Source organism: Neomonachus schauinslandi, chromosome 14 (assembly GCF_002201575.2).
Source record: "Neomonachus schauinslandi chromosome 14, ASM220157v2, whole genome shotgun sequence".
Lineage (NCBI taxonomy): Eukaryota > Metazoa > Chordata > Mammalia > Carnivora > Phocidae > Neomonachus > Neomonachus schauinslandi.
The window spans coordinates 74,952,277-74,965,477 of NC_058416.1; the positions used below are offsets into that span (position 1 = coordinate 74,952,277).

General features: G+C 45.9%; 1 protein-coding gene across 1 annotated transcript in view; it reads right to left on the bottom strand.

Annotated features, from left to right (window-relative positions):
- The window catches only part of LOC110592463 (SV2 related protein), a gene marked incomplete at its 3' end in the record, with an annotated part of 62,109 nt that overhangs the window by 41,020 nt on the left and 7,888 nt on the right, over positions 1-13,201 (bottom strand). The window contains exons 2-3 of the mRNA XM_044921146.1: positions 2,749-2,909; positions 37-122 (exon numbers count right to left, since the gene is read on the bottom strand). Coding sequence (XP_044777081.1) covers positions 37-122; positions 2,749-2,909 — 247 coding nt within the window. The remainder of the gene's footprint in view (positions 1-36; positions 123-2,748; positions 2,910-13,201) is intronic.

Genomic DNA, 13,201 nt, shown 5'->3' on the forward strand with positions numbered 1-13,201 from the left:
GACTGAATGTGAGGTCACCACCCCAGAAATACTTGCCCAAGCCAAGCCGGTGAGAACAGACAGCTTCCATTGAAATTTTCCAAACCCAATGGCTTCCACTGCATCTTCCACCATGAAAGTATCTGGAAAGGAGACAGAGAGAGAGGGGGGAAGGAATGAGTGCATCCTGCACTTATCCTCATGTGAGGGGTTTGGGGGGCGGTCTTACTAAGCCAAGCTTAGTAAAGACAGCACACACTACTTCTAGAAATGTTATCCTAGAGAAACACTCCTGCAAATGTGAAGAGATACCTTGCTACAAAGTCCACGGCAACAATGTTTGTAAAAGGGAAAACGGCAAAACCCAGAAAGTCTGTCAACAGGGGTTGGTTAGATAAATTATTATGTATATCGTAATCATATATACGTGTGTATATATTCACCTTATGAAATATGACCTGCCTGTTAAAAAGAATCTGCAGATATAGGAAGATGCACCCGACATATTGTTAATTAATTTTTGAAAACAAAGCAAAATGCGCAGCATATTTAGTATGAGTCTCTTCTGGGAAATGTACACGCCTATGTGTATGTGTATGCATATGGATGGATGTTTGTGTCGGTGCATGGAATGTATACCAAACTTTACATTACGGTTGCATTTTTGTTGTCTTTGGAGAGAGGAAGGGAGCAATCCTATGAGATTTTAGCTCTCTTCGGCAATGTATTGCTTCCATAGTCAGGAAAGAAAGAAAGACTTTTTAAAAGCAAAATGCCACTGCACTTAGATAGAAAGCTGTCCACGTTATATTGTGAAGTCAAAAAGGTAACTGGGGAGAGGTATGCATTGTTAAGAGTGGTCTTTTGATAAAATTAGGTGTGCGTGTGTGTGTGTGTGTGTGTGCGCGCGCGTGCATGCGCCATGTAGGAGAAGTAAAATTGAATGTCCACAAATTGTTAACAGGATCATCTTTGAGGATGGCACTCACTTTCCCACTTTGTACCTTTCTCTAGTGTTGAAATGCCTTCCAAAGGAACACGTGTTGTGTGCTCAGAAAAATCAGGATATAATTGATATGCTAAGAAGTGTTTTTGAAAAATGTGGAAAGACCAAACACAATCTAGTAGGCTGGACGGTGTCCTGCAACAACACTGCTGGAAAAACCGGTGAAATCTGAATCAAGTCTGGGGTTTAGCCAATAGCATGGCACCAGTGTTCATTTCTTCGTTTTGACAAATGCACGGTGGCCGGGAGAGTTGTTACCACCAGGAGAAGCTGCATGAAGGGTATGTGGGAGCTCTCTCAACTATATTTGCAACTTTTCTGTAAATCTACAAGGGTTTCCAAAAAAAGTTAATGACAAAATAAAAATACTAAAGGAGCGACCTGGATGGCCCTTCTGTGAGCTACCTCTAAGGCTCTCATCAGCCCCTGCTGGGAGTTGTCATCTTTGTAGAATTTCAATCATGGGCCTCTTGCATCAATCATAATTTTCTCCAGAAGTGTGAGCTGGTGTTTATTACATCAGCAGGGGCTGGTTTCCTCCAGCAAAAAAAATACTGGGGAGAAAGCAGAGTGAGTCCTGGAGAGTCATCAGTAAGAAGGAGAGTAATACATAAAAGTGCGCGTCTGATTGCTCACCATGGGCCAGGCACCATACGAAGACCTTGATGTTCACTGTCCCATTTAGTCCCTGTCTCAGCTATTAGTTCAGGCCCAGTCCCAGCTCCCTGTTGCAGAGGAGGACATGGACTTGCTCAGCGTCACACAGTGGCCGCACTGTAGCTCTGGGAGTTGAGCCCAGATCAGCCTGGGAATAAAGCCAGTGCCCCCAACCACTGCCTGCCCCACCCCCAGCCACTGCCTCCTTAGATCTCCTACCCCAGCCAGGTTTTGGGTTTAAGACATTAACCCTCTCTCATGTTGGGAATCTGGGGCCTTTCGGGGATGCATGTAATGTTTTTGTCCATCAGCATCATGTGTGAAGGGAGACAAGGTCCGAAGGCCACACCTCAGGTCTCTTGTTTGACCAGCTCTACTGAGAGGAGCACAAGGTCATGGGTCTGAATATGTGCTTTGAGGCCAGACTGCCTGGCTGTGGACCCAGCATTGCTAATTTTTAGCTGTGTGACCCCGGACAAGATACTGAGTCTTTCTGTGCTTCAGGTTTCTCTTCTGCAAAAAGGGGAAGATGAGCATAATAATTCCAACTGGAACTGATGTGAAGATTAAATGGGTCATATATGTAAAGTGCTTCGCTCGGTGCCTGGCCCGGAGTAAATCCTCGGCCAATGTCAGCTCCTCCTGTCACCATGGTCATCATCACCCTCATCACCACCAACCACCATCATCATTACACTATCATCACCACCACCAGCATCAACATCACCACCAACATTATCATTGCCATCACCATGATCATCACCACCACCATCATCATCCTCACTATCATCCTCCTCCTCCTCACCATCATCATCACCATCACCACCACCATGATCATCACCATCATCACCATCATTGTTGCTGCTGCCCTCAGCTGAGTGTTATGCAATGAAGCTGACTGGCGGGGATTGTGATGTAACTTTATCTGCTGGAGGAAGCCATGTAGGCCCAGCCCACACTTCCAGCACCACCTCTGGGCCCTCCGGGCCCTCCTACCTGCCCCCTCACTAGATGCCTCTGAGAGCACGATCTGGGGAGATAACTCTGGCATTTCAGAGCCCCTGACTATGGTCCAGGCTGATGTCCCAACTGCAGAGCCCTCTCACCGTCAGTGGGATTAGCAAACTCCTTGGGCACAGCGGCCCCATCGTCCAGCTCGACGGCCTCTAGGCCCACGCGGACCCCTTCAATCTGGACCTCATGCTCTCCCGAAGCCGCGTCATCCTCTGACCTTGCACTCTCGCCCGTGCGACGGAATTTCACCACCCTAGAGGACAGAGCAAATCTGGTCATGATAGCTAGAACGTCCCTTCGATGGCCTTGCTGCACAGCTCTTGGGCCCAAGACAGGTGAAAGGCTTTTCCTCATGGTCCAGAGAATAGAATGGATGTGGGGGGAGGGGCATTGGCATTTCTATTGAGTTGGACTGGTGGGGGTGTGACAGCTTCAAGAGTTGCATATCAGGTCTGCCACATACATCTGTATAGGTTGGGCACTGCACAACTCCAGGGGGACCCTACTCACATGTTAGACAATGTCAAAGAGAATTTCTTTGTTCTAGATGTAAATACTGTTGGGAATCACATGTGTTTCAGAATTTAGATTTGTCTCTCTGTATGGAACAGAGGTAACAATTTGGTTACCTAGGGGTTACATTATGCCCACAAAAAATTGCCCACACAGTATTTTTTTAACTTAAAGTGGATGTCCATGTTTTTAAATTGGGAGAATTAATGTAAAAAGCCAGACTCCTCATGTCTCTTCAAAAAGTAGAGTATCTGGGGAACCTGGCTGGCTCATGTAACTCTTGATCTCAGGGTTGTGGGTTCGAGCCCCACATTGGGTGGAGTTAAAAAAAAAAAGAGTATCTGGTCATCTGGGGCCCACATTCCTGTAAGGGAGCCGTGTGGCTAGATCTGTCCTCCCTGTAGACAGGACGCACCATGGTTGATCACAGTCTCTTCCTCTCCAAATTACCTCTAGCCCTGAGGGTCTCTTGCCATCTATCCTCATATGTGTTCTGTGTTCCTCTTACTTGGCGCTTACCCATTTGTCTGGCCTTGGTAGGCCTTTGAGTTTGAGACCCATTGACTCCATTTTGCAATACATTCCTTCAAATTATGCTATTTCTTGTTATTCTGGACAAGGCTTGATTTCTCTGAGCAGCAATCTCTTCATCTAGGGGCTCAGCAGCGAAATTACCTGTGTCCTCCCAACCCCCTCACTCCCAAACACAAAACTCTTGCTGCTGTCTGCCCTGTGCTGGGTTTTGGGGTCACAGCAGAGACAAGATAGAGTGTCCCTCCCATCACAGGGGAGAGTGATATTTTTTAAAAAATATATTTTATTTATTTACTTGAGAGAGAGCAAGTGCGAGAGAGAGAGCGCGCACACAGAAGGAGAGCGAGAAGCAGAATCCCCATTGAGCAGGGAGCCCAACACGGGGCTCCATCCCAGGACCCTGAGATCATGACCTGAGCTAAAGGCAGACGCTTAACAGACTGAGCCACCCAAGCATCCCAAGAGAGTGATATTAAATGAGTAATGCCCATTATTATCAGGGCTTTGAAAAAAGAGGTGTGGGATGTCATGGACATGAATGGCTAGGGGGCAAATTTGGGCAATGTTTTAACAAGGTAAAACAGGAGAAATATCTAAGTAAAACATACTGCTATTATTATTATTATTATTTATTACTTAATTAATTAACTTGCATTCTTCCATGTATTTCACCAAAGAATAACTGGGGCCCTGGCATAGAAAGGGTAAACTTGGAGAGGAGAAAACCATAGATGAAATCACAGCAATTTTGTAAATACCTGAACCCCACTCGCTGACAAGGTTGGGGCCTGGAAAGCTTGGGCTAGAACCGTAGCGCAGAGCACTACGGCGCACTGTCGGGTTGGGTCCCACTGAAGCCTGGAGCTAACACTCCATCCCATCTAGCACCACCACCATGGTCCAGCAGCATCGAGCTCATGTCCCAGCTCTGTGCTAGCTTGGTGCTAGCTGGTGTTTTCCATGCACTCGATCTGCTGAGGTTGGGATCATGACCACCACTTTCCAGACAAGAAAAACGGAGGCCCCAGACGTCATGTGACTCGCCCACAGTCACACAGCTCAAGAGACGCGGAGCCAGGGTTCCGCCTGATGCGTGTCAGATCAAACCCTTGTATTTCCACCAAAGACAGGATGCTCCCCCTCCAAACCCTTCTATTGCTCCCTACCTACTCTAATTTTTATTCCATAAAAATACTTTATTTTGAGATATTTAAAGCATATACAATTATATAGAAAACAATGACAGAAATATTTTTGCTTCTGCCCGCCCAGCTTAAGGACCAAACACTTCTATTAAGTTGAACCATGGAAAATTGCCAACATTCGACCATAATTCAGTTGAAGTCACCGTGACTCCTTTCTGGTTTCCTTCTCCCACATCTTCATGGGTAATGCTCGTCCTTGATCAGGGGTCTTTACGTGCATCATTATTTGATTCAATCCTCACAGAAACCAAGTGGTGGTGACTATTATCATTCCCACTGGCTAAGATATATCTAGAGTCACTCTGAGCCTCAGTGTACCTCCTCTCTAAATTGGGTGTGATGATTGTGGCATACATTGGATTCCTTAGAAGCAGAGCCTAAGGTAGGATTTTTTTTTTTTTTCAGTTGTGGTCAAGTATACACAAAATAAAATGTGTCATCTTCACCATTTATAAGTGTATAATTCTGTGACATTAAGCGTGTTCACACTGTTGTGCAACCATCATCACCATCCATCTCCAGAATTCTTCATCTTCCCAAGCTGAAACTCTACCCATCCAGCACTAGCACCCCATTCCCCACCCCCTCCAGCCCCTGTTAACCACCATTCGACTTTCTGTCTATGAATTTGCCTACTCTAGGTGCCTCACGTAAGTGGAATCATACAGTATTTGTGCTTTTGGGACTGGCTTCTTTCACTTAGAATAACGTCCCCAAGGCTCATTTATGTTGTAGCACGTGTCAGAATGTCCTTCCCTTTTCAAGGCTAAATAATATTCCATTGTATGGCTATACCACAATTTTTAAACCATTCATGCATCGGTGGACACTTGGGATGCTTCCACCTTTTGGCTGTTATGAATAATGCTATGAACGTGGTGGGTGTGCAAGTATCTGTTTAGTCCCTGCTTTCACTTCTTTCGGTTCTATACCCAGAGGTGGAATTGCTGGATCATATGATAATTCTATGTTTAATTTTTTGAGGAGCCTGCATATTCTCTTCCAAGGCAGCTGCACCAGTTTATATTCCCATCATCAGTGAAGGGAGGTTCCAATGTTTCTACATCCTTGCCAATATTACTGTGTTTCATTCTTTGGATAAAAGGCATTCTAATGGGTGTGAAAAAGTATCTCATTGTGGTTTTGATTGGAGTTTCCCCCAAACTGAGCATCTTTTCATGTGTTTATTGGCCATTTGTATATCTTCTTTGAAATAAATGTCTGTTTAAGTCTTCTATCCATTTTTAAATCAGGTTGTTTGGGGGTTTTCATTGTTGTTGGTATATATTCTGGATATCAGTCCCCTATCTAAGATGTGATTTGCAAATATTTTCTCCCATTCTGCAGGTTGGCTTTTAACCCTGTTGACTGTGTCCTCTGATGCACACAAGTTTTTTTTTTTTTTTTTTTTTTTTGGCAGAGAGGGACACAGCGAGAGAGGGAACACAAGCAGGGGGAGTGGGAGAAGCAGGCTTCCCACGGAGCAGGGAGCCCGATGCGGGGCTCGATCCCAGGACCCTGGGATCATGACCTGAGCCGAAGGCAGATGCTTAACGACTGAGCCACCCAGGTGCCCCTGCACACAAGTTTTTAATTGTGAAATAGTCCAGCCAACTCCAATGCCACGAGTCTTTTTCCTTATATTTTCTTCTAAGAGCTTTTCATAGGGTTAGGTCTTTGATCCATTTTGAGTTGACTTTCGTATATGGTATAAGGTGAGGGTCCAACTTCCTTATTTTGCAGGTGGATATCCAGATTTCCCAGCACCAGTTGTTGAAGACTGTCCTTCACCCACATTGAATGGTCTTGGCACGCTTGTCAAAAATAACTTGGCCGTATATGTGAGGGTTTATTTCTGAGCTCTCCATTCCATTCCATTCCATCTGTCTTTCCTTAGGCCACTACCACGCTGTGTTCATTGCTGCAGCTTTGTAGTCAGGTTTGAAATCAGGAAGTATGAGGCCTCTAATTTTGTTCTTATTTTTCAAGATTGCTTTGGCTATTCTGGGTCCCTTGAGATGTCAAATGAATTTTATGATAAAGTCTTCCATTTCGGCAAAAATGAGTTGGGGATTCTTGTGCAATGATTTGTTAAGGAAGTACTTCCGTTGGGAAGTGAGGGTGACAGGACCAGGCAGGGGGACAAGCTAAATGGGTAGGTGGTTTCTGCTGGAATCCTATCCGATGGGGAGCTCTGGGATGGGAATTATGCCACGGAGAGGGTCCCACCCAGAAGTCCGAGGGCTGGGCTCACATGGGTCAGGCACTGGCACATCACCCCAGGGGTGGAGGGCATAACCTCCCAGGTTGTCCCCCAGTGAGGCGGCTCCTCTCGGCTACGGACAATCTTCCAGAACAGACTGCAGCTGTGAACTCTCAGCAACCAAGCCTGGAGGCACCTGGGAGCTGCACCAGCCCGGTAAAGGGGACCTAGGACAGGCACCAGCGGCGTCTGCTACCAATAAGCCCCTCCGGAGTGATCATGCAGACAAATCTAAAGCACCACACAAACATCGAATTCCCCTCCCTCAGAGTTCTCAGATAATAGCTCTCAAACCATACAGCTATTTTTACTGAGCACTTGTTATATGCGCAGAGCTATGCTATAAGCCTTTCACCCTGACTATTCACCTATGAACTAGGTACTGTTATTGTCCCCATTTTACAGATGAGGACAGAGAGGTTAAGGCAGTCATTCAAGGTCACACAGCTTGAAGGAGTTGAGGATCAACCTGGTTGGCTTTCTTCCTATTAGAGCCCTAGGTCTTAATCACTGGGCATCAGTTTCTCTCCCCAGAATTCACATGTGTCTGGGGAATGAACGTGAGGCCTGAACTGAACTGGCCTGTGTAGGAGACTTGTCAGACAGCGAGAAATGTTCTAGAGCAGGAATCAAAAAGCACAGCTTCATTCCAGCCTGGCTGACAACTCTGCAGTTCATCACATTGGTGCAGGGGGTTTGATCTGGATGGAGCCTTAGAACCCCCACAAGGCTGGTCACAATACCGGTGGCTGGGCCTCACTCCCAGAGGGTCTGATTCAGAAGGTCTTAGCCAGGAACTGAGGTTTTGCATTTCTGACACGTTCCCAGGTGGTGCTGCTGTTGCTGATCTGGGGACTGATTTTGTGCATCTGAGCCAGACGAATGATTCTGCTGTCTTCCTGCCCCATGCCGATCATGAAGCAGTTGTGCTGAGGAACGGAACCCCTGCTCTGTTGGCTGAGGTGGGTGCCTGCCTCATCCAACAGGCCCAGGACCCCTGAGATACAGACTCAGACAAATGTCCCCGCCACCTGGAGCTGGAGTGTCCCTGAGAGCCAGGAGACAGGTGTCACCTGGGAGCAAAGTCCAGGAGACGGACTGCCCTAGGCCCAGAAATCTGGTTAGCAGTTGGGGTCTGGGGCTTCACTTAAGCAGCCTTTGTCAGCAAGAACACGGTTTTATTCTGAGTATGTATTTATTGGAGGTAGCTTTAGGGGGCCTGCTGATGGAGAGCATAGGCGTATTCTCAAGCCAGTGGTATGCCTATAAACGGAATGTCAAATAAAACCCCCCAAACCATAAGGATGTGTAGCATATGACAATATCCAGGGTGTATATGTGACCCACTTCAACCTGTCAGTAGTTAAATAACAGGCTCCAAAAATTTCTGATTATTTCACGATCAATTTGCTCTTAGAGCTGGTACGAGTAGACCATAGCACGCCACTGTATAGAAGTCCTGAAGCTGTTGACACCTGCTACAACAGGGAGGGGTCTTGAAATGTTATGCTGAGTGAAAGAAGCCAGACACAAAAGGTCGCATGTTGTAGGATTCCATTTAGGTGAAGCATCCAGAACAGGCAAATGCACAGAGATGAGACAGGAGGCAGATTAGTGGTTGCCAGGGGCTGGGGGAGGGGGGATGGGGAGTGACTCCCTAATGATACAGGGCTTCCTTTTGGGGTGATGAAAATTCTCTGGAACCAGACAGAGGTGACGGTCACACACCATTGTGAATGTACACCCATGTGCACTGCAGCATTATTCATGATAGCCCCAAAGGTGGGAGCAATCCAGGGGGTTATCAGTAGCTGAATGGATGGATAATCAAAATGTGGTCCATCCACACAATGGAATACTATTCAGTCTTAGACAGGAAGGAAAGACCGACGGGTTCTAAAACAGGGGTGAACCTTGAAAACGTCATGCGAAGTGAAATATGCCAGTCACAGAATGTAGTGATACACACTCATAGTGTGTCAATTTCATAGAGACAAAGTAGAACAGCAATTGCCAGGGGCTGGGGAAGGAGGAATAGACAGTTAGTGTTTAATGGGGTTAGAGTTTCAGTTTGAGAAGATGAAACAGTCCTGGAGATGGATGGTAGTGCTGGTTGCACAACAGTGAATATATTTATTGCAACAGAATTGTACACTTATAAATGACTAAAATGATAAATTTATGTTAGGTGTATGTCACCATCCCCCCCCCAAAAAAAATCCTCAACCCTTAATACAGCCACCAATGCTACTAGAATCCATTGGTTCATTTATTCAACAAATATTTTATTGAGCACCTGCCTTGTAGCAAGTCCAAAGGTAATGCTGGGATTTCCAAGGTGAGCCAAACAGACTTAGGCTCCTTCCTGTGGTGTTCATAGTCTGCTGGGGAGGGGGGCGGGCATTTAAAAAGGGGTGTGTGTGTATCACTATATATCTATCTGGCACATTGTGAGAACTGCTACAAATAACAAACTGCATGAAAGGCTAGCTGGGGGTGGGGGTGACATTTCCACTCTGCAGTCCACTGAGTAAATGGGAAAGAATTGCAAATAAGTGGGACTCCCTCTCCCCAAGAAGAAACCCCCCAATCAGAAACATAAACAGCCCCCAAGGTGTTCGTGGGAGATGGAAATATAGAGAAGTATCAGATGAGGGAGGGACATGGACATTTATGTGCATTATCACCTCACTTTCAGGGGTAAAGGGAAGGTCAATGGATCACCCTTGACTCTGAGGGGAACCTCATGGAAGGAAATGACTCTGCAGCCTGATAATCTTCCCTGAATCCTGCTTGCATCACACCCTCTCCTCAAGGACTGTCTGGAGGTCCACACCTCGTTTCCATGGCGGAAAAGGGACCGCTGCGACTTTGGGGAAGGTACTTTGTGATAGCTTTAAAAATTTTAAGTGCTCTGTGCTCCCACTCAGAATTGTGCTGTTGGCAGTTCATTGCAGGGACAGACACGAGTAGGCAATGACTTGCCATGCAAACAACGACTGATACGCGTTGTTAGCCTACCATGTGTCAAGTGCCATGTTTGTGTTCTCCATTGATTCCCTTATGTCATCTTCGCTGTCACTAACCCCGTTTTACAGATGAGGACAGTCACGCCCAGAGAGGCCAGGAGCTCACCTAAGGTCAGCAAGTGTCTAAGCAGGAAGTTGGCAAAGCCACCTGACTGCAGAGTCCCCACTCCCAACCGCTCTGCTATAGTCCCTTCTGGTGCTGTTTGCAGCACAACCAGAAACAATCATCAGGAGAGGAGTGATTGCATAGATTACGGCACAGCCACTTAGGAAAAGGTGGAAAAAAATTTTTTGTTTGTTGATCCGTATCACAATATCACAACAGTACAAGTGTCCATCGATCGATGGATGAATGGATAAAGTGTGGTGTGTACATACAATGGAATATTAAGCAGCCTTGAGAAAAGAGGAGATCCTCACACATGCCACAATGTGATGAACTTTGAAGATATTCTGCTAAATGAAATAAGTCTGACCTGAAAAGACAAATATTGTGTGAGTCCACCTATGTGAGGGGGCCTAAAACAGTCAAATTCACAGGGACAGAAAGTAGAATAGCAATTACCAAGGGGCTCCAGAAAGGGGGAGTTAGTGCTTAATGAGGACAGTTTCAGCTGGGGAAGATGAAAAGTTCTGGAGATGGATGGTGGTGATGGTTGCACAACAGTGTGAACGTACTTAACACTGCTAACTGTATGCTTAAAATTGTCGAAATGGTAAATTTTATCTTACGTATATTTTAACACAATAAACACACACACACACATACACAAGAGTTGATCTGTAAGAGTCAACAGGAAAAGATTGTTGGGGCTTATTATTTTATTTTTTTGGAGAGAGAGAGTGGGAGCAGGGGTAGGGGGAGGGGCCAAGGGAGAAGGAGAGAGAGAATCTTAAGCAGGCTCCATGCCCAGCACAGAGTCTGACTTGGGGCTCAGTCTCATGACCCTGAGATCATGACCTGAGCTGGTCTGATAATGCACATAAATGTCCATGTCCCTCCCTCATCTGATACTTCTCTATATTTCCATCTCCCACGAATACCTTGGGGGCTGTTTATGTTTCTGATTGGGGGGTTTCTTCTTGGGGAGAGGGAGTCCCACTTATTTGCAATTCTTTCCCATTTACTCAGTGGACTGCAGAGTGGAAATGTCACCCCCACCCCCAGCTAGCCTTTCATGCAGTTTGTTATTTGTAGCAGTTCTCACAATGTGCAAGATAGATATATAGTGATACACACACACCCCTTTTTAAATGCCCGCCCCCCTCCCCAGCAGAAATCAAGAGTCGGACGCTTAACCGACTGAGCCACTCAGGTGCTCTGGGGTTTATTATTAAATACACTAGAAAATGGTCCCGTGATCTAGGTCCTCTGTTACTGAGCTTTAAGTGTGGTCTTGAACCAGGAGCCCCAGCATCCCCTACAGGTTTGTTAGAAATTCAGAGTCCCAGGCCCTGACCCAGACCTACTGAATCAGCATCTGCATTTTAACCAGGTTCCCAGACAATTTGTGTGCGTGTTCAAGTCTGAGAAGCACAGCTGTGAAGTATTTGTGTTTTCACAGTCCTAGGTGTTCTGGAAGGATCCCTAAGAAACCAGACTGGTTGCTTCTGGAGAGAAGGACTGTATTGGGAATGGGGACTTTTTGCATGGGAAGGAAATTTTTTTTACTTTTCATTTTAGACCTTTCTGCAATGTTTGCAATTTTTAACCTGCGCATCTATTACTTTAGCAATCTGTACAAATAACAATAGCAACTATTTACAGAGCTCTTGTTGATCATGTGGCATCTGCTAAGCATGTTACGGATGCTTTCATCTGTGGAATGGGAATGACAATGGGATTGCAGGACTGCTATGAAGGTTAAGGGGAAAATCGTGGGCATTGCGCTTCCTTTGACCTGGCCCCACTCAAATCACCTTTCTGCTTGAGCTCGGAGTATACGGACCTTTGTGAAATGTGACTCTGAGAAAGTGGCTTACCTCCCTGCAGTTGTAGGCCAGGATCTGTTCATATTCCTGTGAACAGGCACACCACTAGAAGCCAAGGCACCTTTATTTAGGAAAACTTGTTTTAAGACAGATATACAGAGAGACCCTTGACACTAAATTACACTCAGAAATTGACCAGGCTACATTTTGAATTGGTCTCGTTCCTAAAAGTATTTATCAACCATCGGAGCCGAGATTTCCCAAGGGGGCGGGGGTGGGGTGGGGCAGGAAATGTGATACGAAAGAAAAATCGCAGTGACATACGTTAAGTGTATGGGGGCTCTGAAACAGGTTGGCTCACAATTTCTTGGCATTTGTTGTGTATATACAGCATGTAATTTACCAAAATAGCAGAGAACATTTATTTCACATAATTTTGCTATTTAAAGAAGAGAAGAGCTCGAGGAGATGGCTGTCAACTTAAAGGTCTTGTTTGTACCATCATGTAATTTCGCTCCAGTACCTTAAATTAGGGTCTGAGACTTGGTTAGGGTATTTCAGATAAGGAAGTTTCTTCTCTTTTCATCTGAGCTTCTGGACTTTGATCCTCTGACTTGATGAATCTACCAAACCAAAAAGGAAGCTTACTCCAAACTGATTTTCACAGGGTGGCATTTAGTGTCCTGTCATGAAGAGAGGTGGTCTGCCCCAGGGGGAAGAGAGTCCAACTCTGGCAAACAGACTGACCTGGGTTTGGATCCCTTGTCATGCCCCTCCGTTGCTGTGTGACCCCGGGTAGGTTACTTAAATTCTCTGAGTCTTCGTTTCCTCCCTGATTGGATGGAGACGGTAATGCCCACCTCACAGGGTTGCCATGGAGACGAAAGGAGTCAATATAGAGAGAATGTCTCGCCAAGCCTGACACAATCCTTCAGTATTTCAGTGTTTACCGAGTGAGTGCTGACCGTGTGCTGAGTGCTGGGATAGATACCAAAGGGGACAAAAATAATAGATGTGTTCCCTGCCCTTATGGGGCTGGTGCTCTATTTGGAGAGATGATAAACAAAGA